Source organism: Mustela erminea, chromosome 4 (genome assembly GCF_009829155.1).
Source record: "Mustela erminea isolate mMusErm1 chromosome 4, mMusErm1.Pri, whole genome shotgun sequence".
Lineage (NCBI taxonomy): Eukaryota > Metazoa > Chordata > Mammalia > Carnivora > Mustelidae > Mustela > Mustela erminea.
The window spans coordinates 121,570,065-121,594,406 of NC_045617.1; the positions used below are offsets into that span (position 1 = coordinate 121,570,065).

General features: G+C 45.5%; 1 protein-coding gene and 1 long non-coding RNA gene across 2 annotated transcripts in view; both read left to right on the top strand.

Annotated features, from left to right (window-relative positions):
* Nucleotides 1-24,115, top strand: part of LOC116588977 — a 29,023-nt gene extending 4,908 nt beyond the window's left edge. Inside the window, exon 2 of the long non-coding RNA XR_004285137.1 lies at nucleotides 23,306-24,115. This is a non-coding gene — a long non-coding RNA (uncharacterized LOC116588977). The remainder of the gene's footprint in view (nucleotides 1-23,305) is intronic.
* Nucleotides 1,997-24,115, top strand: LOC116588965 (butyrophilin-like protein 1). Its single transcript, XM_032340746.1, is given in 11 exon segments — nucleotides 1,997-2,325; nucleotides 3,476-3,570; nucleotides 8,661-9,008; nucleotides 13,350-13,631; nucleotides 13,746-13,946; nucleotides 14,193-14,213; nucleotides 14,306-14,332; nucleotides 17,711-17,737; nucleotides 21,845-21,871; nucleotides 22,287-22,810; nucleotides 22,812-24,115. Coding segments are annotated over 10 exon segments (1,878 nt in total). The 5' UTR covers nucleotides 1,997-2,325; nucleotides 3,476-3,485; the 3' UTR covers nucleotides 23,148-24,115.
* Nucleotides 24,116-24,342: the final 227 nt, after the last annotated feature.

A 24,342-nucleotide genomic window follows, 5' to 3' on the forward strand; every position in this document is an offset into this window, starting at 1 on the left:
TGTTTTGTTTCACTGGAGTTGGATTTTCCCAATATTCCTGAGTCTAAGTGGATATTGGCAGAATAGACCTTTGGGAATGATAACGTGGGATGTATTCAGGTATATGTAGAAGCCCCAGGTTTGCCCAGTTTAATATCTCAGACCAGATATCTGGGTGGAAAGCAATCACTCCCATGCACCAACGGGCCCATCAGTCCTTGCTTCATGAAAACAGATAGAGTGGATCATTCAGAACAATTGAGAGTGAACACAGGCTGTGAGAGGCTTTGCTAGGTGTGTGGTTGTGGAACTCTGAGACATTGGTTTCCTCACCCATAGAATGAAGACAATAATGACAACAACCTGGCAGAAGTGGGGCCAGGGAGGCTCTAGCCCAAACTGGTGTCTTAACACCAGTCGCTTAACACATGAACAACTGAGTACTGGGCAGGCTTGAGGGAGCAAACAAGGTGGTTGTAGCCCGGTGCCACATATATGTTTGGGGTAGGAAGAAGAAAAGAGAGGGGAAGTTGGTACAGTTGTTACATCCACCCAGCTTCTGAATCATTTAGGTCAGAGTTAAGTCTTCCTGTTTCTCAGTGGACTGAAGTGTTTTCTAAATTGGACAGAGAATCCAACGTGCTGCTGAGGTGAATTCACTGCACATGAGCTCAGGCAAAGTTTCCTGAGTGTTTTCTGTGTGCTGGACATGTGACTAGGGCACACAGTGCCTCCCTTTGTGCATGCCATGGATATTCCACAGGAGATCACATGTCAGGGCCGTGAATGAGAACAGGGCACCACTAAACCCCAACAAGCACGTGTATGGGGCTCAGATGGGGATGAGCAGGTTGACGAAGGCCACTCTGAGGGAGGTCACTTTAGGTGAGACTGGAATGGTGAGCAGTTTGGGGGATGAGAGAGAAAAGGAACATCCGGGGCTTGTGAGAAGACCTGAGGCTGGGAAAGCTCCCCGAACTGGAGGAATGCTGCCAGGCCAGGAGGGAGCACTGGGAGCAGTGGAATGAGGTCAGAGAGGAAGCTGGGACCCAGGAGCCACAGACAAGAGGTTTAGCAGGAGGATCCTTGGAAGGGGTGAAGCAGAGCTGATATAAGATGGTTTGAGAGGTTATAACCTTGGATGGAAAATGAACTTGAGAGGGTGAGGCTGGAAGTGGGCAGGGGATGCCCATGGGGAAGCAGGAACACTGTGTCTGGATAAGGGGGGAAGTGAGATGGGTGTGGAGCTAGAAGGTAGCCATGGATATGGATTAGAGAAAAGTCTTGAACTTTCTGGTGCACTGGCAGCAGACTGGGTGGGAAAGTGGTGTGTGTGGTGGAATGACCCTCCAGAGTCTGGCAGGCATAACTGGGTGACCCCAGGTGTCCTTTACTGAGATGGGGAACTGCAGGAAGGGAGGGGCTGGAAAGGAAGCCCTAGTGCTCCACAGTGTTCCTTCAGAGACCACGGAATCTGCCTTTCCTGCTGCACACTGTGTCCTGGTGGGGAGGGGCTGAATGGTAAACCCAGGCCTTGTGTGATAGTATAGTATTAAGAAGCCCCAGGGTGCTGTCCATTCAGCTTGGGGCAGGGCCAGTGTCCTGGAGCTGGTCCTGGAAGATTCTGTGATGCTCAGGCTTAACCCTTCCGTTGCCATGCTATGGGAGCACCTGGGTCATCTCCTGGTGAAGAAAAGCAAAGCAGCTGCACTGGGTGCTTTTCAAAGGCTCCTGCCATTAGTATTCAGAAACTGACATAGAGTATTTTGGTAGTGAACTGCCCTGTGCAAAGGGCTAGTTATTTGTCTTGGCTGTGGTACACACACTCCTTGCTTCTGGTCTAGAAGCTAGCCAAACTGGAGAGTGGCAGTTGTTCAACAAATGGTATGGTGTCTGTGTCTCTGTGTGTCCCCCTGCAGAGTGGGTCCGTGTATCTGTACCTGCCTTGTTTCTGTGGCTCTGATCATGCTATTTCCTTGCTGATAACTAGGGTGCACCATCCAAAAAGGGCAGGGCAGAGTCTGCTAGAGTTGTGTTTCATAAGCTTTCACTTTCAAATGGTGGAAGGAGTCAGCGCAGGATTCTTCTGTCAGGGAGTGCTGGGTGTCCCAGGTCCCTGGTTCAGCTGAGACCTCTGCAACCTGTGCCAGGCTGTGCTTCTCCACTCTCCTGAAACCAGCTGCCTCTCAGACAAGAGTAGCCTGTGGCACCAATGCTGGATCTGGAGCAGGGTTTGAGGCTTGAGCAGTGAACTGCATGTGTAGTCTCTGAGAGCAGATTTGGGGCTGGCTGAGGTCTCACAGTAATGAGTTAGAGACGCTCCAGAAGCCCCAGGTTTTCAAGCAGGTGAGTGTGTTCTGAAGACACTTGCTGGACAAGAAGAGGAAAGTGGAGAGCAGATGCTTGGGAGGAGGTCGCTGAGATCGTGGTGGGGCTGAAGGGCTGGTGCTGGATAATAATGAGGCTCTGAGGTAGTTGTAGTTGTCAACTATCGTGGGGGATACACTTTATTCATTCACTTAATGACATTGCTGTAGCATTCTTAGGAGCAGGCACTGTTCTAATGTGCACTGACTCTCCATACATAAATTCATAGGATACTTCTTATTCCGTGGGATGAGATCTTATTACTCTATATGGCAGATAGGACCTGGGGCAGATCAGGTCAAGAAACTTGCCTCAGGTGATTCCCACAGCATGTGGCTGAGTGTGGAGGAGACCTTAGCAGTCATCCCCAGAATCTGTCCTTCCCAGGACCTCTAGCTGCATCCCTCTCCCCTCAGAGTCAGTGGTTTGAAGCCCTTTTGTTTGACCAGGTCTCATTTTATCCTGTGCTTCCCACTGCTCTGCTGGGCTCCTTTATCCTGAGGCAGAAACTCTTCAAAGATAGAGAAGATGGAGATTAACCGTTCATGGGGAATTGTCTGGCTTCACCTATGAGCAAGTCCACGTCCTTGGCCCTGAGCAGAAAAGGGCTGCAGGAGGCAGGAGCTGAAATCAGGGTGAACTCACCTATCAAAGGACCCAGAACAGTGTGCATGTGGTGGGAGCCACAGTGTCCTTGAGGAGGATGCAGTCTTCTCATGCTTCTCAGTCATTCCCTGGTCATAATTAGGAGGCAGCAGAAGAACAGCACACAGGAGCTTGTGTGTCCTTCATGGGGAGAACCCTGAGTCTATGCCTTGCGTCCCTGGACCTCTGTGGTATCCTGTAACTCATGTAGACATGGAGGAGGCCTCTGTGCTGAGGCGGGAAGGGTGTTGTCCTGTGGGCAGAGCAGGCTGGGAAAGTTTCCAAAGGGCTGGGAGGACTTTCTTGGCATCAGGGTTGTGGGGCCCCCACCTCATCAGCATACTAAGCAGTAAGAAAGGCTGTACTCCTTCTGGGGACTGTTGCCAGCCCTGAGCCATGCTGTCTGCTCTGAGGCCCAGAGCTGTGGTCTGGCCCTGCCTCCTCTCTGGATGTGTCACCTGCCTCCTGCCCTGTGTCTCCCCAGCTCTGAGGAAATGGAGGATTGCTGCAGGGGCTCTTTGCTCATCCATCTCCCCTCCCTGCTTCTCCTCTTGCAGCTGCCTGCTGGGGGCTCTGCAGGTGAGTGTGTCCCTTCCCCCTCTGTGGGGAGCCATGCAGCAGGAGCTGGGAGTCACGTAGATGGATATGCCTGAGGAGGAGGGGCTGTGAATGTTTAACCCAAAGATAATGGGTGCGCTCGTGGACGACGCACGTTCAATGCCTGGAGTCACAAGGAGGGTATATGATTAACCTGCAGTTTTGGGAAAGGCACAAGATCTGTAGAACAATAGAAACCTATGGAGTCACGTAGGTGCTCACGAGCATCTCACATGCTCATGGCTAAGGTCACTAGTAATCCTTCTGATTGGTGTTTAGGTGAATCGCGTGATATGGTGATTGGGCATTTGTAACTACTGATACTATAATAAGGGGCTTAATTTGAGGAGCGGGGTTCCCGGATCAAGATATGTAGAAGACTGACAATAAAGAAGTTTGCCACTCAACCTCGTCTGCGGGTCGTTCTTGCGGGTCGAGAACGACATCTGGTGCCGAAGCCCGGGAACCCGACTCTGGACGTGGACCGAGGATTGGGGTAAGAGCAACGAGAAAGTTCACCCTAAAGGGCCCTAGGGTGACGAGCTAAAGTGCGCGCCTATTTCCTGTCTTTAGACGGGGGTGAAGTCTCTGGGGACTATTGTTAGTGGGCAATTTTTTAAGGTTCCTCAGAGGTGTAAGGGTTTCCAAAGATGGGAAACGAACTAGCCCGATATAAAATGGAAGGTCCATTGAGAGACCTTTTGAAAGCCCATGGAACTCCACTAAAGGCTAAGACTGCTCGTGCCTTCTTAAAAGAGGCCGGCGAAATTGCCCCTTGGTTCATAGAGGAAGGGCTTTTAAATGTGCCACAATGGAAACACCTGGGCGAGGATTTAAAACTCTGCCTCTCTACATCCCCGGGGACTCTCGCCGTGCGGTCCCTGGTGAAAGTATGTTTGCATTCCCCCCGAGAGCCCCTGCAGCGAGCAATACTACAGGGAGGGGAAGTTTTTTTGCAAGTGAAAGAAGAATCCCGTAAGGGCTCCTCCCGAGACTCTGACCCTGAAAGCGAAAGCTCAGAAGGGATGTCAGAGCTAGGAAAGATAGAGGCAAACAACAAGAAGGAGGAATCTCCCAGTCTCCAGACAGACTTGGGAGCCATAAGGCAACAACTTGAGGATAAAGAGGCGGAATTGCAAAAACTATTAGGAGAGTTAAGAGTGCAGGGAGAAGTAATGGCGCAGCTGAGAACAGGGGCGGAAGCCGCAGTTATGGCACAATCGAAATTAAAAACGAAAGTTACGCCGCTTCCGCATTCTAGCCCCACGGCGCCACCCCATGAGTGGCCCCCGCCTTATAAGCCCAGCTGCACCAAGATGTGCTATTGTTCGGGCTGCGCCGCGGAGAATTGGAGAGAGGTCCTTGGCCCGGGGAAAGGTTTTTTTCCAGTGTTAGAAGATCAGAATCAGCAGAGGTACCACCAGCCACTAGATTTTAAGTTGGTGAAGCAGCTGAAGGAGGCAGTTAGCAGCTATGGGCCCCAAGCAGCCTTTACGGTCTCCCTTGTGGAGTCGCTGGGAGCACTCTATCTCGCTCCCGAGGATTGGGCCAACTTGGCCAGGGCGATATTAAGTGGAGGACAATATCTAGAATGGAAAATCCAAAATCAGGACAATTGTCTGGACACAGCACGGAGAAATGCAGCCGCGGGTAACCCGCAATGGAATTTGGAAATGCTGACAGGCACGGGGCCATACCTCGGGGCCCAAGTGCAGAGTACATACCCCCCTGCGGTGTATCAACAGATAGCCACGGCGGCCCTCAGGGCTTGGAAGACACTGAGAGGGGCAGGAGACTTGCAAGGCCAATTATCCAAACCCGACCCGGTGCTTAGATGGCACCGAGGTTCCCTTTGTGTTTTCCCACAGGATGCGCCTGCTCCACTCTGGGTGCCGGAGTGGAACCTGTGGAGGGTGCTGGTGATGGTGATGATAGTGACGATAACTGTCCTACAGCCTGTTCCCATGAAGGCAGAGCCAGTTCAACTGTGGTCGAGACAAGAGACTGCCCAGCTTCAAGCCCTTCTTTAAATGGCTCAGCATAGAGTGCAATCTTCTCACCCTAACTCATGTTTGTTACTGACGCTTAAAACTTTGTAAGCTCTTTATTTTCTCACTTTCCTTCCCTGACGCATGTATGGTATGTTGTAGGAACTATTAGAAAAAGTACACAACCATTTGCGGGGAATTTGGCATGATACTAATGTTAGTCTAGATCTTTTACAGTTACAACGAGAAATCACTACCATTGGGCATGCGCGATTAGATATATCTGATCCAGCAAAAATGGCTGGTCGTATTTTGACTACTTTAAAAGATGCTTTACAGGGATTTAACCCAGGAAATATTTTACATTATACCTTCTGGATTCTAGTAGGAATTTTGGGAATCATCTTATGTCTATTGCTTATAGGAGGAGGATTTCTAAAGGTCTGGTCCAACTTCAAAAAGAAAACTTGTGCTCAGTTACATATGATACAATCAAAGCATAAGAAGAAAAATAATATAAAAGGTGCAGCATGAAGTAAAAATTATTAGAAGTATTGGAATAACCATGCTGCGATCTGTGCCTTACCTTCTTTGATCATTAGTATATTAATATTGCTCTATTGCCCTCTGACTCCTGTTCCCTCCTCAGGCTATATGTCTACCACACGCGTGACAATTTTAACTCACGTATGTATGTGGGCTCTGGAGCTGGTACCTCCCCCCAAATATGGCTTAGTATGCTGGATCGGTAGCCAAAGACGGGTAAGACTGATCCCTCACCATAGCAACCTAAGACAGGGGCTCCTCGGCCAGGGGGAGTACCCGATGACGGGTAAGCATGCGTGTTGAGGATTGGCAACCTAAGACAGGCACGATCCCTGCCATATAAATAATAAAAAAGGGGGAGATGTGGGGAGCCATGCAGCAGGAGCTGGGAGTCACGTAGATGGATATGCCTGAGGAGGAGGGGCTGTGAATGTTTAACCCAAAGATAATGGGTGCGCTCGTGGACGACGCACGTTCAATGCCTGGAGTCACAAGGAGGGTATATGATTAACCTGCAGTTTTGGGAAAGGCACAAGATCTGTAGAACAATAGAAACCTATGGAGTCACGTAGGTGCTCACGAGCATCTCACATGCTCATGGCTAAGGTCACTAGTAATCCTTCTGATTGGTGTTTAGGTGAATCGCGTGATATGGTGATTGGGCATTTGTAACTACTGATACTATAATAAGGGGCTTAATTTGAGGAGCGGGGTTCCCGGATCAAGATATGTAGAAGACTGACAATAAAGAAGTTTGCCACTCAACCTCGTCTGCGGGTCGTTCTTGCGGGTCGAGAACGACACCCCTCCCTGTGTCTCCCTGGTGTGGGTGAGAGCCCCCAGAGCTCTGCTGGCATCTCCATCAAGACAAATGGCTATTGGTGGAGGCCTGGCTCTACCCAGATTCTGGAGATCCCCAACTGCTATTTGAAATTAAACACATAAGAAGAATCCCAGAACCACAATGTAAGGGCAGGGGAGCATGACAGTTCTCTAACGAGTTTATGTCTTATAAAGTAAAAAATGTGGATTTCACTATGAAAAGTATGAAAATAATTGTCTCTTTATTTTTTGTTTCCTGCCTTTATTGGTTTTTTGTTTCCTGGCTTTACTGGTACTTCTATTTCACAAATATTTATAGGGTACTGAGTACATGTTAGGTGCTATTCTGTGTACAGAGCAGACAGTCTCTATCTTTACAGAGCTTACTTTCTGGCAGGGACAGTGAGCACTGAATACCACAACCCTGTACAATCTATGTCTGTTAGAGGAGTGGAGAGCATGGGACAAGGTGGGGCAGTCAGGGCTGCAGGACCGCTAGTGGCCAGGCAGCAGTGCTACATTAGGTGGTCACTGTATGCAGTGAGATGGGACTAAAGACATGGAGGAGGTGGGAGGAACCTGTCTGGAGCCCATGGGAAGAGGTTATCCACAGAGAGGAGCAGCCATACAAAGCTGGTAGTGGGCCTGGTGTTCATGGAGCAGAGGAGGTGAGCGTTGGCCGGAGCAGAGTGAATGAGGGAGAGAGAAGCAGGAGTTGGGATCAGAGAGCAGGGAGGGTCTTCCTTAATGGGCATGGGATCACTTGGGCAACTGCAGAATCATTGAAGTGCTTTGGTAGAGGAGGGACATGGTTTTGGTTCCAGCTTTAAAGGTTCACAGACACTGACTGGAGAGAGGATGTCACACTGAGACTAGTAATTGTCACCCCCCAGGTGAGACAGATAGTGACTCAGCCAAATTTGAGTAGCACAGGACTGAGAAGTCAGTGTTTGGTTGTCTGGTCGTGTTTGTCCTGCAGAAGTGTCCTCCTGTGACATACCTACAAGGTCTCAGATGACCAAGGCCTGCAAGGGGCTGGAGGCAGTGGGATGAACCCTCTTTGGGAACAGGTAGTGATTTGGGTCCTGTGAGAAATGGAGTGAAGGCAGGTTTTAATGGAAGTAGCTGTGAGGTCTAGTTTCTAGCACACATATAACTCAGTAGAAGAGAAAGACGTGGGCAAAAACAATAACTTTAGGAGTGGGTGTTGGGAAGTTCCAGGTGTGGTGCAATGAGTAGGATGTTACCACTTGGCCACAGTAGTGCTCTTTGGTGAGTTTTCAGTCGTGTCATAAGAGGAGGCAGGTTAGAGCTGTGGTTCTCAGAGTATGGTCGCTGGGACATCAGTATCAGCTTCTCACCACCTCCTTAGAAATGCACAGTCTTAGACCCACTCTAAATCTACTGAACCAGCAGGCCTGGGGGTGGAGCCCAGTAATCTGTGTTTCATAGGCCTTCCTGGTGATAGTGATGCCTGTGGAAGTTTAGAACCACTGAGTCAGAGCATCCTTCATGGATGGGCCTGGAGTCAGGAGCACAGGCTATTGAGGAGTCTCTTAACACCATTTCTGTGTTTCAAAGCTGTTTTAGGATAAAATTGACCCATTAGGAGTTCTCACAGCTGAGTCCCTCAGTCAGGGCCTCCCTCCTGACAGCATGTTCCCTTCCCTGTCCTGCATCTCTCCTGCTTTCTCAGTCCTATGTCTCTGTCCACAGAAGACTTTATGGTGATTGGCCCCTCGGAACCCATTGTGGCAGTGCTGGGTGGGGACATCACACTGCCATGTCGTGTGTCCCCGGCCATGGATGTGGAGAATATGGAGCTGCGGTGGTTCCGCTCCAAGTTCTCAGAAGCAGTGTTCATCTATCAAAACCAGCGGGAGCAGACAGAAGAGCAGTTGGCTCAGTACAGAGGGCGAACCTCACTGGTGAAGGATTTCCTCACCCAGGGGGATGCGGCTGTGCTCATCCACAACGTCCAGGCTTTCGACAATGGTCTGTATACCTGCTTCTTCAGAATGGGAATCTTCTATGAAGAGGCCAATGTGGAACTGAAGGTGGCAGGTGGGTTGCTGATCAATATTTAGAGACCTGCAGTATTGGAATTCAGAGCCACCTCAGGGTCCAAGTTAATAGCCCTCCATTTGTATAAATGAGGGAAAGGAGGGTCTTTCACTCTTCATTTATTCAGTATAAATATATAGAACTCCTGATTCATGATAGCTGTTGTTCTCTGCACCTGGATAGCTCAGTGTAACAAATAAAGATCCCTGCCTTGTAGAGTTTATATTATTATACAGACAGTAAATGGCCAAATATATAGGTTATAGACAATGTTAGATGGAGATGAGTAGAGACTTAGCCAAATAAATATTCTAGGGGTGAGAGATCCAAGCAGAAGAACACAATGTGAGAAACCTGAGGGAGGAGTGTGGCTGGTGACTCTGGGCAGAGAGAGAGGCCACATGATTGGTGTGGAGGTGAGTAGGATGGTGGTGAGAGGTGAGTCTCCGGAATATAGAAGTGTTCCTAGTCCAGGTGGACAGAGAAGGGATTTATCAAGAGAAGCCCACAAGTAACGCACACTTGAGCAGACATTTGAGTGAAGCAGACAGTGTTCTGAAATGGCCTTCTGGTTGATGGATCTGTGTGGAGCATACACAGCATGGTGATTGTGGTTCTGAGCAGTCAACCAAATTGTCCTGGGAATGGAGTGTGTACTCCCTAACAAGTACAGATGGTGGGATTGGGGAGGAAGTGGATAGGAGTTTTGTTTGCAGGGTAGTGGGGGTGGTAATACTAGAACACCAGAGGCTTCATGTGCTCTTATGCCATTTAGATGCAGGGCTGAGGGAATTTTCAACAGAGCAGTGGAGCGAGGTGTGTGAGGGCAGGTTTGCTTTGGCAGCTGTAATGGAGCGTGTATGGAAGGTGAGCAAGACTGGAGGCCTGGATGTAGTTATGGGGTGAAGAGGATGGCCCCCTGCATTCATGTAGGGGCAGTGTGGTAAGAAAGGAGCACTCCAGCATCAGAGAGGTTTGGAAAGTAAACTGAGTGAGAAGATTTGGGGACAAGGACAGTTTGGAGGCGTGGAGAGAAGGGACTACAGGTACTCACAGATTTTTTTTAAATCGGTTTTTTAGTGGTAGAAATATTGATTTTATGTGTAAGCTGCAGATTGCTGCCATAATGCTGTGTAACAAAGACATAGAAATCTCAGTGGCCTGTAACACCAAACATGTATTTAATCTGGCATTCAGGGAGTTCAGCTCATCTGGGCTGTGTTTGGCTAATCTTAACAGGTCCTACTCATAAATCTTCGGTCACATAGGGGAAATATAATTAAAAACATAATTTTCCTGAAGTCCTAAAAGTTCATTTTCCCTTTTGTTTCCTTTGTCTTTGGAGACATATCTTGAAAGAAGTTGCTGTGGCTGATATCAAAGAGGTTACTGCTTATGTTCTCCTCTAGCATTCTGATGGATTCCTGTCTCACACTGAGGTCTTTTAGCCATTTCGAGTTTATCTTTGCTTATGGTGTAAGAGAATGGTCGAGTTTCATTCTTCTACATATAGCGGTCCAATTTTTCCAGCACCATTTATTGAAGAGACTGTCTTTTTTCAACTCAATATTTTTTCCTGCTTTGTCAAAGATTTTTGACTGTAGAATTGAGGGTCTATATCTGGGCTCTCTATTCTGTTCCACTGGTCTATGTGTCTGTTTATATGCCAGTACTATGCTGTCTTGGTGATCACAGCTTTGTAGTAAAGCTTGAAATCAGGTAACGTGATGCCCCCAGCTTTATTTTTGTTTTTCAACATTTCCTTAGCAATTCAGGGTCTCTTCTGATTCCATACAAATTTTAGGATTATTTGATCCAACTCTTTGAAAAATAACGGTGGAATTTTGATCGGAATGGCATTAAAAATATAGATTGCTCTAGGCATTATAGACATTTTAACAATGTTTATTCTTCCAATTCAAGAGCATGGAATGGTCTTTCATCTTCAAGACATTTAAAATAGAGCTTCCCTATGACCCTGCCATTGCACTACTGGGTCTTTATCCCAAAGATAGAGATGTAGCAAAAAAGAGGGCCATCTGTAACCCAATGTTTATAGTAGCAATGACCTCGGTCGCCCAACTGTGGAAGGAACCAAGATGCCCGTCAACGGATGAATGAATAAGGAAGATGTGGTCCATATACACTATGGAGTATTATGCCTCCATCAGAAAGGATGAATACCCAACTTTTGTAACAACATGGACGGAACTGAAAGAGATTATGCTGAGTGAAATAAGTCAAGCAGAGAGAGTCAATTATCATATAGTTTCACTTATTTGTGGAGCATAACAAATAGCTTGGAGGACAAGGAGAGATGGAGAGGAGAAGGGAGTTGAGGGAATTTGGAAGGGGAGGTGAACCATGAGAGACTATGGACTCTGAAAAACAATCTGAAGGATTTGAAGGGGTGGGAATGGGAGGTTGGGGGAGCCAGGTGGTGGGTATTAAGGAGGGCACATATTGCATGGAGCACTGGGTGTGGTGCAAAAACAATGTATAGTCTTACGCTGAAAAGAAATAAAAAAAGAAAAGAAAAGCAAATAAAACAATCAAAAAAAAAAACCCATAATCTTCTAACTCAGAATCTTGTCTCTAAGACAGTAGGAAGAAAGCTCCGTTCTATTATTAAATTAGCATTAACTATAATGTGCTATGCATCACAGAAATTCTATCAAGAAATGCAAAGACAGAAGAAATCTCATCTTTTCCATATGCAGACAGAGCTCATTCTATATATGTTCTCAGGATCAACAGTTATGAGCCCTCAAGTAGCTGGATTTGCCAGCACAATTTGTCCTAGGTGGTGCATCTTATATTTGCTGGAAATTGGGTGAGCATGTAAGTTAGCTAATTGGCTTTATTCCAAGGAAAACCAAATTCTCCTACCTTAAAAATAAAAAGAAATATAATTCCAGTGTAGTTAACACAGAGTGTTATATTCATTTCAGGTATGCAATATAGTGATTCAACACTTTCACATATACTCAGTGGAATTTTCAACAGAAACTCTGCAGGCCAGAATGGAGTGGTGTGATATATTCAATGTGCTAAAAGGAAAAAAAAAAAAAATCTGCAGCCAAGAATCCAGCAAGGGAATCATTCAGAATAGAAGGAGAGATGAAGAGTTTTGCAGACAAATACAGTAGTGTATTTTACAGTAGTGTATTATTTATTTATTTATTTATTTATTCCCAATTCTCCCATCATGATGACAGGCAGTGATTTTACACGTGGATCAAGGTGCCCACTGAGGATAGGCTCCTACCCTGGCAGAGAAGGGGGAGAGAGGGCTATCTTTCTTGGTGTGAGCATTTCAATGAGAGGGCTCACGGTTCCTTGAGAAACACGTTCTTGGAACAGAGCTGGCAAAAGGCATATTTGTTTTTTTGTTTGTTTGTTTTAAAGTACTTATATATATTTCAAAGAATAAAGAAAATACCCAGAATGAAAAGTTTCCTCAAGTAAATGTTACAAATAAAGGATGGGAAGGGACTCTCTTTCCCTATTTTCAACAGGGACAATAAGCCTCTTACTTTAAATCTATTTTGTCCTGCCAGTGAACCTTAGCTGGGTTTGCTCAGCTGGTGTTGTCCAGGTGGCTGTTGGTTGATCTAGGACAGCTTTAGCTGGAAAGGCTGCACTAGCCTGAAGATGTCTGTCCTGTGGCAGAGGACAGGGCAATGGCACAAGCAGTTTCCAACCTCTGCTAGAGTCCCATTCCCTGAACTCTCAGTGGCTGAGTCAAGTCACAGGTTGGAGCCCAGAAGCAGAGTGTGAAGGCATTAACAATATGTGGCAGAGGGCTGGCTGGACGTAAGGAAGACTGAAAGATTGGGGGTATTTTCCTCATTATCCTGTCACAGATGGGGCCAAACATGAATTAGTTCAGGATTTGAGCCTGAAGCATCTGTGAGGAATCCTGGCACAGCTAAACAAGAGATGTGGATATTAGGGAGCAAGCTCAGGAGATATATAGGTTGGTGGAAATGATGACTGAGTGGCAGTGGGTGTGCCCACAGATGCCCTGGAGAGTGTGTGAGTTGAGAAGAGCAGAGAAAGATGGATCATGGAATGAAATTCCTCCTTCTATCCTCTGGGTGATGGAATTCCCACCCTCATGGTTGGGGAGCCGTGCCTGCCCTCTGGCCCTGCCACAGGTCCCCATGTTCCTTTTCTCTGTTCCCCATGGCAGGATCCCTTACATTAATCCTTGTAGGGACCACCCCCCCAAAGAGCCCCCAAAATGCACTGCTGCCCTTGGAGTTGTGTACAGGAAGGTTCTGCTGGAATCCCTGAGCTCTGGGTGGCCTCCTTGTGCTCTCCAGCTTCTCTCTTTAGGTGTGGGCTCTGCCCCTCAAGTGCACATCACAGGGCCAGAGGAGGACGGGGTCCGAGTTGTGTGCATGGCCTCGGGGTGGTTCCCAAAGCCCCAAGTGCAGTGGAGAGCTCTCAGCGGAGAGAAGTTCCTGATGTTCTCTGAGACACAAGCCCAAGACAGTGAAGGGCTATTCACCATAGAGACCGCTCTTGTGGTGAGGGATAGCTCTTCAGGGAATGTGACCTGCTCAGTCCTCAACCCCATCCTGGGCCAGGAGAAGGCAATGGCCATTTTCATACCAGGTCAGTATTACTTCCCACTCCTAGAAGGGTGGGATGGTCTGGTTGGGGGTCCCTGTGTGTGCTGGGCTTGGCCGTCCTGAGCAGTGCCATAATGGGGTGTCTGGCTGGGCACAGAACCCTTCTTCCCTCGGAGTTCTCCCTGGAAGCCAGTTTTCATGGTGATCCTGACTGTGCTGATGCTCCTACACCTTGGGGCTGTCTTCTACATCATGAGAGAACATACTGCAAAGCTCCAGGAGATGCAGAAATTGGAGAAACTGCACAGAGAAAAGGAGGAGGACCAGTGGATAAAGGAGGAGGCACTGAAGGCCAGAGGTAAGGCAGGACAGGGCCAAGGCAGACAATGTGGAAGCTGGTGCAGAGGAGAAGTGGACAGTAGGGCCCTTGGCCAGGAGCAGGGGGCTGAGGAGGATCAGAGAGGACAGGTGGGGCTGTGGAGGCTCAAGAGGTCTGGAGTTAGATCTTCATGGAGACATATAGATGCTCTTGTGGGTTTTCCAGGTGCAGTCTTTGCTGCTCTTAGTGATGGGAGTTTAAGAGTATTTTTCAATTTTTTTTCAGATGAACTCCAAGCAGATCTTGGTATGTTGTGTCCTTTTCCCAGAAGTTTCTGTGTCACATTTATAGGAGACATACTGATTCTTAGCTCACCCATTTCCTGTGTTGCCTTGCAGACTGGAGGAAATCTGTTTACCTGGCCGGTGAGTGACTGTCCAGATATCCTTGGGTCTCTTGTCCCCTAAGCCATAGTGCCCCCTCTGTGTTTCATGCAGAGACATGAGGACCTGTCCCTGGTGCAGAAGTGGAAACTGGCCAGAGGCAGAACTTGTTCCATGGGCTTTCGCCATCTGGGCTATATTTTCGCACACGGTGCTTTGAAACCTGGAATGATGGTGGTCACTGGAGTCTGTCGTGCATCTTGGTTGATCTACCCACCTCCTTTGTAGCCTTTTAACTCTATATGAATATTAGAAAATAAAAATAAAAAAGTTATAAACTAGACTAAACTCAACTAAAAAAAATTTTTTTTAAATAGAAATGCAAAAGAAAAACACAGGTGTATGTATCCAAAAGTTCAGGTTAGAAGGTTGTTATGGAATTTGTTGTACTGGACAGCTACTATGATGGTAAATAGTTTAAAAAATTATCTATATAAAAAAAATTGAGCCAGAATAGTGGGAACAAATTAAAAATAAAAGTTGTCCTATGAAGTAGTGGTGGTTGTTCTCTTGTAGTCTTTTTTTTTTTTTTTTTTTCCTTTCCTGGTTGGTTTTCTGGGGGAGAGGCTTGCCACGTGGGTTTTCAGTCAATGATGTTCCCTGAGTTAAGTCCTCCCCGCCCCCTTCAAGGGGGTGGGCTCTGAGGAAACCGGTCTTTTCAGGCTTTTGTTCTCTGGAGGTTTTTGTGTTTGTTCTCGTTCTCTCTCTCTCTCTCTCTCTCTCTCTCTCTCTCTCTCTCTCGCCGTGAATGCTTTTGATGGTTTCTGTAGGCTTAGAGGAAAGCAAACTGCACCCTGACCTCCCTTTCAGGGAGAAGCCTCAGCCTGCTCTTCTGTGGTTGTTGCAGAGCCCATCTAAATTCCCCCTTGGGGCGCGCGTGTCTCAGGCTCCATAGCAGGGGTCTGCGTTCTGCCCTCTGAAGTGGTTCCCAGCCCCTCACAGGAGCCAGACCCCATGCAATCTCAGGCACGCTGAAGGCTCGGGGACCAACACCTGGTTTCTCCACTGCACTCTCTCTGGCTCAGTGCCAGGGGAGACTGTCCTGGGCCTGGGGACTTAAGCCCCTGTCCCTTGCCGCCCTGATTCCCACAGTTACCCCCCTGCGATCCTTTAAGCACTCTTTTGGAGTGCTTTCACCCAGTTTCCAAGTTAATGCTGGTCCCCAGATGCAGGGCATTCTCCTATTAGGGGTATTACTTTCCAATGGGTCGCTCTGGTGGCTTCCTCCCCCTTTTGTTTATCTTCCAATATCAGTCTGACATTCCCATTCCACTTTACCTGCCCACAGTTGTCTTCTGCCCCTGTTGAGATCCAGACGTGTATAATTCTGATCTCAGGCTGATTTCATGGGTGATCGGAGTTTTTTGGTAGGTAATCAGCTCACTTTAGGGTACAGGTTGAAAAGGCGCTTCCTCCTACTTCCCCGCCATCTTGTCTCTCAATCTTCTTTGTAGCCTTTTAGTCTTCAGTGCAACTGGTTCTCAGTCAACCTGAATACTCTGGAATGTTTTAGAGAAACTATGTAAATAAATGGGGTCATTAAATTTAGGAGTGTGTTCCCTCCACATAACACCATCATGGGAGAGTCTTTTCTCTGCAGTTCCTGGAGGTACTGATCACAAAGTATTGGGTAGAGGATAGACAGAACTTGGGTGGTAAGTTGTCAGTGGTCCAGTGTTGTGTTTTCGGAGAACATTTGGACACTTTTACCCTAGAGCTCACCTAACATCCTGGTTCTTAATTCATCTCCCCTTTTCTGTTATTTCCCATATCTCTCTTTCCTGGAAATCATTGGATGTAATAATGATTTCTTACATTCATGGAATAATGTATACTTTATTCCCCAAAATATTTTCATATGTTGTATAATTTTTTTAATTTTTAATTTTTTATTTTTTATAAACATATACATTGTATAATTTTTGACCTTTAAAGCCAATTGAAAGCAGATGGGATAAAAATTTTGCGTGTTTTTTTTAATATGAAAATTTATTTATTTGGGGATGCAATTAATATTGGGATTCATTTCAGAAAAATTCTGTGGATGAAATTTGTTAGTATTATGCATTTTCTTTTGGTAATCAAGAATGGTTGAACACAGTGTATTGTTCTTTGAAGGAATACTATTTTTTATTGAAAATTTATTTGAAATGCACATTTAGACTTATTGTTGAATCCCCCTGTACCCCATAAAAAAAAGAAGAAACAGATTTAAATGTTGGCTGTAGTTATGCTGAGTACCTCCCACACTGCTACCAATTTTTTTAAACATAAAATTTCTTTAGAGATTAAAATTCTCCACTGGCCCCAGGAAAGCTACCTGACTCTTATGGGCTGAGTGTTTCCACAGAAGTTTTATCTCTTTTATTGTTCAGAAAATCAAATGCATATAGATAACTGGTCTTGCAATGCTTGTGTGCATAAAATTGAATTAATAACTTTTTAAAAAATTTCTTCAGCATAACAGAATTCACTTTTTATGCACCACACCCAGTGCTCCATGCCCTACCTGCCTTCCATAGTAACCACAACCTGGCTCCCCCAACCTCCCACCCCCCACCCCTTCAAAACCCTCAGGTTGTTTTTCAGAATCCATAGTCTCTCATGGTTCATCGCCCCTTCCAATTTCCCTCAACTCCCTTCTCCTCTCCATCTAAGAGGTTTTTCACCTTAGAGATTCTTAATGTTATAATCAATCGTTCAATTTTACGTTCTTTTCATTTGTCTCTTTAGACTCTGCTGAATTTTTTTTTTTTTAATTTTGTCTCTTCTGGTTAAGATTATTTTTCTTGGTTGACTCTTAAGTCTACTTGTCTGAATGAGAATAGAAGTTTAAGAGTTAAAAGTGCTTTTGATTTTTAATTTAATTGTCATTTTGATGGTTTTACTATTCAACTACATGTATCTTTTTTTTTTCAATTTCTTTTCAGTGTTCCATAATTCATTGTTTATGCAGCACACCCATTGCTCCATGTAATTGGGCCCTCCATAATACCCACAACCAGGCTCGCCCAAGCTCCCAACCCCCCCTTCCCTCCCAGACTCTCAGTTTGTTTCTCAGAGTTTTTATTTTAATATTGTGGTTTTTAAGACTCAGGACACTAACTTGGCTAAGGTCACACAGCAGGAACTGGCAAGCATGGAACTCAGCCTCCAATGCTGGCTCTCTGACTGGTGGTCCAGAAAATTTCCCAGAACATCCTATTGTCTGCCCATGTCAGGAGGGTATCTCCTCTCTGGCCTCTCTCCTTACTCTATTGATAGTATCACCTGCAGCACAGAGAGGAGTCATGTGCCAGTAGATCAATGCTATGCAGACTTGTTCTGGCTTATGTTTCACCAGGGTGTCTTCCCTTTCAGCCCTGAAGAAGGCACAGCTATATGCAGGTAAGTGACTCAGTTTCCTTTGGCTTTACCTTCCCAGCCCCCACGTGCCACCTTCTCTGTCATTGGACCCCACACCAAGATGGGGTTGGTGTCCCTGATCTCCTTGTTATGTTTGTTGTGTCCTTCTGAAGACTACAGGGACTGTCCTTGGGAACACACATCTGCCTCTATTCTGACCCATTCTCTACTGTAGGTTGCTGTTAGAATTAGCAACACCCTCTGAACACACCTTGTTCAGCGGATAGTTTTGTTGGTCCAGTGACAACAAAGTGGTCATTTGTAAGGGCAATTGGACCATGGCATTGACGTTGTACTTTAGAATTTACTGTCTCTGGAAGATTTCAGAAATCAAGCTTTCCTGCTTAGGACTCAGGTCTTCCTTAAGGGATCCTTGTTTCTGAATCCATTTTACCCTGAAATTCCTACCTCTTTTTGGACCTTCCTTTGGTTTTCCTGGTTTGTTTGCTTGTTTGTTTTTGCTGTTTCTCTGGAATGATGGTCTTCATTTTGCTTCTGCATGCTCTGACTCCTTGTCCAAGCCAGGTATCTTCCTCTAAACCCCCATGGTTGTTTTGGAAGTAGTTTTCTTTAGGTCAGCTGTTCTGATTCTCAGATCCAGAGCCTCCAGGATGTGTAGGGAGTCCTGATAGTGGGTTTGTTAAATACTGAGATACTGTCATTATATACAAAATCCTATGTACATCTTTGTATTACAGTGTTAAGAAATTATTTTTTTAAAGGACAGTAACTTATAATTGTTCACAACCATTATCTCTCCTTTTAGGAGAATTTTGGATTTACCTGATGGGCTCAGTACTGGTTAGATTTATTAGGAGCAATGTGTGACGATGGCAATAGGAGAAGCTCAGAGGAGTGAAAATTGTTTACCAGAGAAAATATGGGAGTAAATCAGGGAAAGAAAAGGTGATTGGAGAAGAGAGAAGGAGATGAGACGGAAGTGGAGAGCCTGTGATTCCTCTCAGAGACACTCTGGGTGGTTGAGAGTAGAAGAGACACTTTGGGTGGCTTTGGGTAGAAGAAACACCACAAATGACAGCCATGGTGGTTAGAGTGGGAAGTATACAGAGGACATGCAAGTTATTGGGTGTGCAAAAAGTAATAACTTTCTTGACGCATGTTTGAGAGATTTCTGAAAAGACTTATAATTATTTTAAGGTGTTTTGAAGTAATTTTATAACTGGGTTTGCTTCTGATAATGAGGCCATCTCACCCTTCCGTTAGTAGTTGGGGGAGGAGAGTGATCCTAGGGTTGCTAATGCAATGCAAGGTTATCCAGAGCACCCTCTATCACTGGGGTGGGTTATGAATCTGGGCCATTTGAATCTATAACACATGCCTTTTTTGTCCTGGCTGTTTCTATTTATGATCAGGGACACAGCCTGTGAAAACAGAGAATGGAGATCCAGTAGTGTAAGAGTCTATGTTGACCAGATGTGTGAGGCAAACTCTTTAGAGAGCCTCACTGAATCTTGGGGCTTATCTGTTAAAAATGTGGATTAAATAGTCTTCTTTTAGCATCACCCCATTCTCTGCTGGATTGAAATGCCTGAGTTTTTAAGTATACCTTATATATGTTCTTTTTATTTTGTAAGGGTAGAATCAACACTTTCAGATAGGAGGGCATTTTTTTTAAATGGGTGATTATTTTTTTAATTTATTTTTTATTTATTTTCAGCATAAGAGTATTCATTATTTTTTGCACCACACCCAGTGTTCCATGCAATCTGTGCCCTCTATAATACCCACCACCTGGTACCCGAACCTCCCACCCCGCGCCCCTTCAAAACCATCAGATTGTTTTTCAGAGTCCATAGTCTCTCATGGTTGACCTCCCCTTCTCCCCCAACTCCCTTCTCCTCTCTATCTCCCCATGTCCTCCATGCTATTTGTTATGCTCCACAAATAAGTGAAACTATATGATAATTGACTCTCTCTGCTTGACTGATTTCACTCAGCATAATCTCTTCCAGTCCCGTCCATGTTGCTACAAAAGTTGGGTATTTATCCTTTCTGATGGAGGCATAATACTCCATAGTGTATATGGACCACATCTTCCTTATCCATTCATCCGTTGAAGGGCATCTTAGTTCTTTCCACAGTTTGGCGACCGTGGCCATTGCTGCTATAAACATTGGGGTACAGATGGCCCTTCTTTTCATGACATCTGTATCTTTGGGGTAAATACCCAGGAGTGCAATGGCTGTGTCATAGGGAAGTTCTATGTTTAATTTCTTGAGGAATCCCCACACTGTTCTCCAAAGAGACTGCACCAACTTGCATTCCCACCAACAGTGGAATAGGGTTCCCCTTCTCCACATCCCCCCCAACACATGTTGTTTCCTGTCTTGCTAATTTTGGCCATTCTAACTGGTGTAAGGTGATATCACATAGGAGGGCTCTTAATGTGATGTGAACAAATGTCTGATCTGATCTTATTCATGAAATTGGAAGAATAATTTCTAATGAAAAGCTTGCTGTGGAATGAGGTGAAGAATGCGCTTGTACCACGGAAGTGCACAGCATAGCTCTGGGTGCACTGTGGAGTCTCAGAATGGAACACCAAATCCCTTTCTCCTCTTCCTTCTTCTCCTCCTCCTGATTCCTGGTCTTTGCTAATCTGTGTCAATTGTCATATAGAAATGTACAGTTTGCTGTCAGCCAGTGTCCTAGTGAAGAACAAGTAGAGTTCCCTTTTCTCAAAATGTGACATGTCCACCCACTTCATGTGATCTGTTTGTATAAGAAATTAACAGAGCGGACGTTCTACTTTATCTGAATAAACCTGTGGGAGAATAGGGGTCCCATTTTGACACCAAATATTCAAGAATGTGTCCTGTTCTTATTTTATAATTGTTCTAATTTTGTTCTGGAGTCTGTCCTCTTGGAGGTCACAGCTTTACTGGTGCAGACTTTTCAGGGCCTTATGACAGATATACATTTGCTGTGATTAGTTAGCTTCTTTTCTTCTTCCCAAAAAGGAGTATGAAGGTTGGAGGAGTTTATGCTTTGCGTCACTGAGTGAGGGGACCCCTGTGTTCCTCTCTTGCTCATTTCAGGTCCTCACTTTATAGAGGGTAGCTTGATATGATCCTTAGGATAATTGGATTTGAGGTTCCATCTAGGTTTTTGGAGAAATTGTTATTCCACTCCTGCTGCATTCGTATCTCCAGTTCCTTAATCTTACTCACATCTGTAAAGTCCTCTCTGCCAATCATATTCACAGTTTCTGGGGCATAGGACACAGCTGTATTTGGGGGCTGATCATATGCAGTGTCTCCTGCTGCTTTTGATCTCTCTAGGTGATTATAAGGAGAAGCAGATGTCTAGACCCAATGTTTTTGGGTTTCCCCTTACACACAGAGATGTTTTTCCTTGCAATACTCCATATACAGGCAAGCAAATACATTACTTTCTTTCACTAGATGTAGGTCTTTCTTGCTTTGAACTTCTCTTTCTCCTTCCTTGAATCTTCTCCATTACCTCTTGATGGGGCAAGGTTTCCCTGGTGCCATATCCTGAGTTCTCCTCACCCATGACTGAGATTCCTCCTCCAAGTGCAGCACCAACAAGTTGTATTGCCTCTACCGTGGTTTTGAGTCAACATACAAGTTCAGTTCAGTCAGTTCTTTATAAGTAAATGGAGCCCTCATAAATTATGATCTCCTCAGTTCTTTCTCAAGAAAACTTAGCTTTCAGGATGGATGTGTGGCTCGGAATTGAGAAAGCCTATTTTGATAGAGAAAGTCTATTTTGATAATGAAATCTGTGCAAAGAGCCTTCTTTTTTGGTCAGTATCCAGTCTCTTAGTGATGTTAACTCTTATGGCTTGGGTTTCATGGGAATATTATAACATGATGGGGGTGGTTGTGTGAGAGAGTGTGTGCACATGTGTGACTGTGTGTGAGAGAGAGAGAGATAGAATTAATGTGTGTGAAAAATAAATTTAGCAGGTGAGTGCTTCCAAAACATTTTTCCCTATAACTCTTGGTTCAGTGTATTTCAGAGGATATATACCCACACTGCTTTGTACAGTCTCAAGTCTCTCAAGTTTGTTGTTCACATTTGTGCAATGTGGTTTTCTTGTAGATTGGCGGAAGGAGAAGTTCCAGGCCTGTGAGTTACTTCAGTTGTTTGGGTGCTCCTACAGCTGTCCCATGGCTTCTGACATCTCCTTCAGCTTGCTGTGGTCATACAGATGCTGGCATCATCAATGGTGGTGGGGTGGGATGGAGCGGTGAACATCATGTAGCTGGGATTACTGGCTGTGACTGATACTGTATATAAATGGGTGTTCTTTAGTGCTGGAGTCCAGTCTGGCCCTCAAGGGCCCTGTGACATGTCTAACCCCCAGATCAGTCTTATGCTTACTTCTTCTGGTTGGAGGGCTGTGTGCTTGAGAAAGAAGGCTCTCATCTCAGGAGCTTTGCTCCTCCCTGCATGCAGCTAGGTGTCTGGGGGTGGGGTGGTAGTTGTGTGCCTTAGTATGTGGTAGGGCAAGTCCTTGAATGATTGGCAACTGTCTCTTCAGTGTCTGTCAGTCTGGATCCAGAGTCTGCCCATTCCACCCTTGCCATCTCTGATGACAAGACTAGTGTGACCTTCAAGGACTCACCCAAGGACACAGAAGATGAAGCCTATAGCGTCTTGGGTCATGAAGGCATCACATCAGGGTGCTGTTACTGGGAGGTGGAGATCAGGAATACAGAAAGAAGTGAGTGGGCACTGGGGGTCTGTAGGAGAGATGTGGAGAGGAAAGGCTGGTACCAGGAATCCCCAGGAAAGGGGTTCTGGGTTGTGGGGGGGTATGAGAAGAAAGTCTTTTCCCTCCCTGATAATTCAGAACTCCTTGTGCCAGTTCCCCACAGGGTAGGGGTTTTCCTGGACCTGAAGGAAGGGGATGTCTCATTCTACAACATGACTGATGGTTCCCACATTTTCTCCTTCCCTCTCGCTTCCTCCTCTGAGACTCTGTTTCCATACTTCAGGTTGAGGTCAGGAGATGTGTCCCTGACCATCTGCTCTGGGGTGGGTGGGCCTGTGCAGACCCCTGTAACTGTTAACAACCCTCCTTGTTCTTCAGAGGAGCCTGAAAGCCTCTCAAGACAGGGGTTCAGTTCAGGCTGTGGTGTTGATGGTGATCTCCCAGGGACTGAATCTCCACTGCTTCCCTTTGGCCCAGAAGCTATGTCCCCATAATGCTCCAACACTGTCCCAGATTCCTCATGGTGGCTTTTCTGGGAGCTGCAGACTCCCAGGAGTAATAGCCTCTGAATTTAGTCCTGAATGGTTGGGCGTCTTGCCCTTCTCTTCTGGGTGTAGACTGCTGGGGTGTGGTTATGAGAATAGGTGGTTCATGCCTTATGCTCAGGTATTTGAAGATAAATATTGACTTTTTCAGCTGTAATGGGGTTGGCTGAATTTTGCTATTGGAAGTCATGTTTCTTTTGATCATGAACATTATCTCATGGAATCTTCATATTATTTTGATATGAAATGAGATGAGGTCTGAATTATTCTGAAGAATTAAATGATGTTTATTTTATATAGTTTGAATTGTGCAGATGAACCCAGAGGCTATGGGTGGTTACCAGCTCTAATTTAGGAAATGTGCACTATGACTAAAAAACATTGCCCTTCTGATCATTTCTGAATAAATGTATGGCTAATGGACTTGAAGAAGAGTGGAGTGTACTATTCCATTGTACATGCTTCGTATTCTGGAATGGATGAGACATACTTATCTTAACAAACCTTAGTAAATATCTGGTTTTTTGTGAAATACTAGTGCGGCATTAATTCAGGGGTGGGAAGATGAGAATTTGGGTTCCCTTGTGAGTCAACAACAGTTGGAGAGAACAGAACTGCTACCAGAATAAAGAGATAAATGAAGAACGGTGTTGACCATGAGCACAGTTCCAGAATCTATGTACAGCTTCTCAGTTCTTCTAGTCCAATTGTAAAGGTCGATGGAATTCACAGGAAATACAAGGAAGCCAGACTGATGAGGACTCAGACATTAGTAAATAAAGGTTTTTTGGCTCCTGAAGTAGAGAACACCGACCTGTTGTATTTCTGGGAAAGATGAGAAGACACGGAATTGGAAGTTGAAGAAGGAGGTGACAGATCTCAGTTCCTGCCTGTGACCAAAAATAGGAAAAGGACTGGAGTTGCTTCGCATATTTTCTTTCTTGTCATGTAGATGTGTCATTTGTATTAATTAATATATTTTCCTTGTCCCTTCTTACCAGTGTGATTTTATGCAAGTTGTCAGTGGTGATATTTAAAATATAGTCTCTTGGTTAAGAGAATAGTCAAATGAGTGTGGCTGAACTTAAGGAATAAATACAACTGATTCAATGCCTGAGACTGCCTGTTTGTTCCATTTTGGGGAAAGAGTGGGAACTTTTTCACTTGTAAGTGTAGCCCTGTAGATGGGTGAAAATGTGGAGTTGTTGTGTTGATATATGGAAGTTCCAATGTGAGTAAATGATGTATGTGGAAGTTGAGGAGCTAAAAGTGTGATATATGCCCATTATCAATTCATTGTCTTTTGATTCAAATCTACCCTGTATGTGCTCTACTTG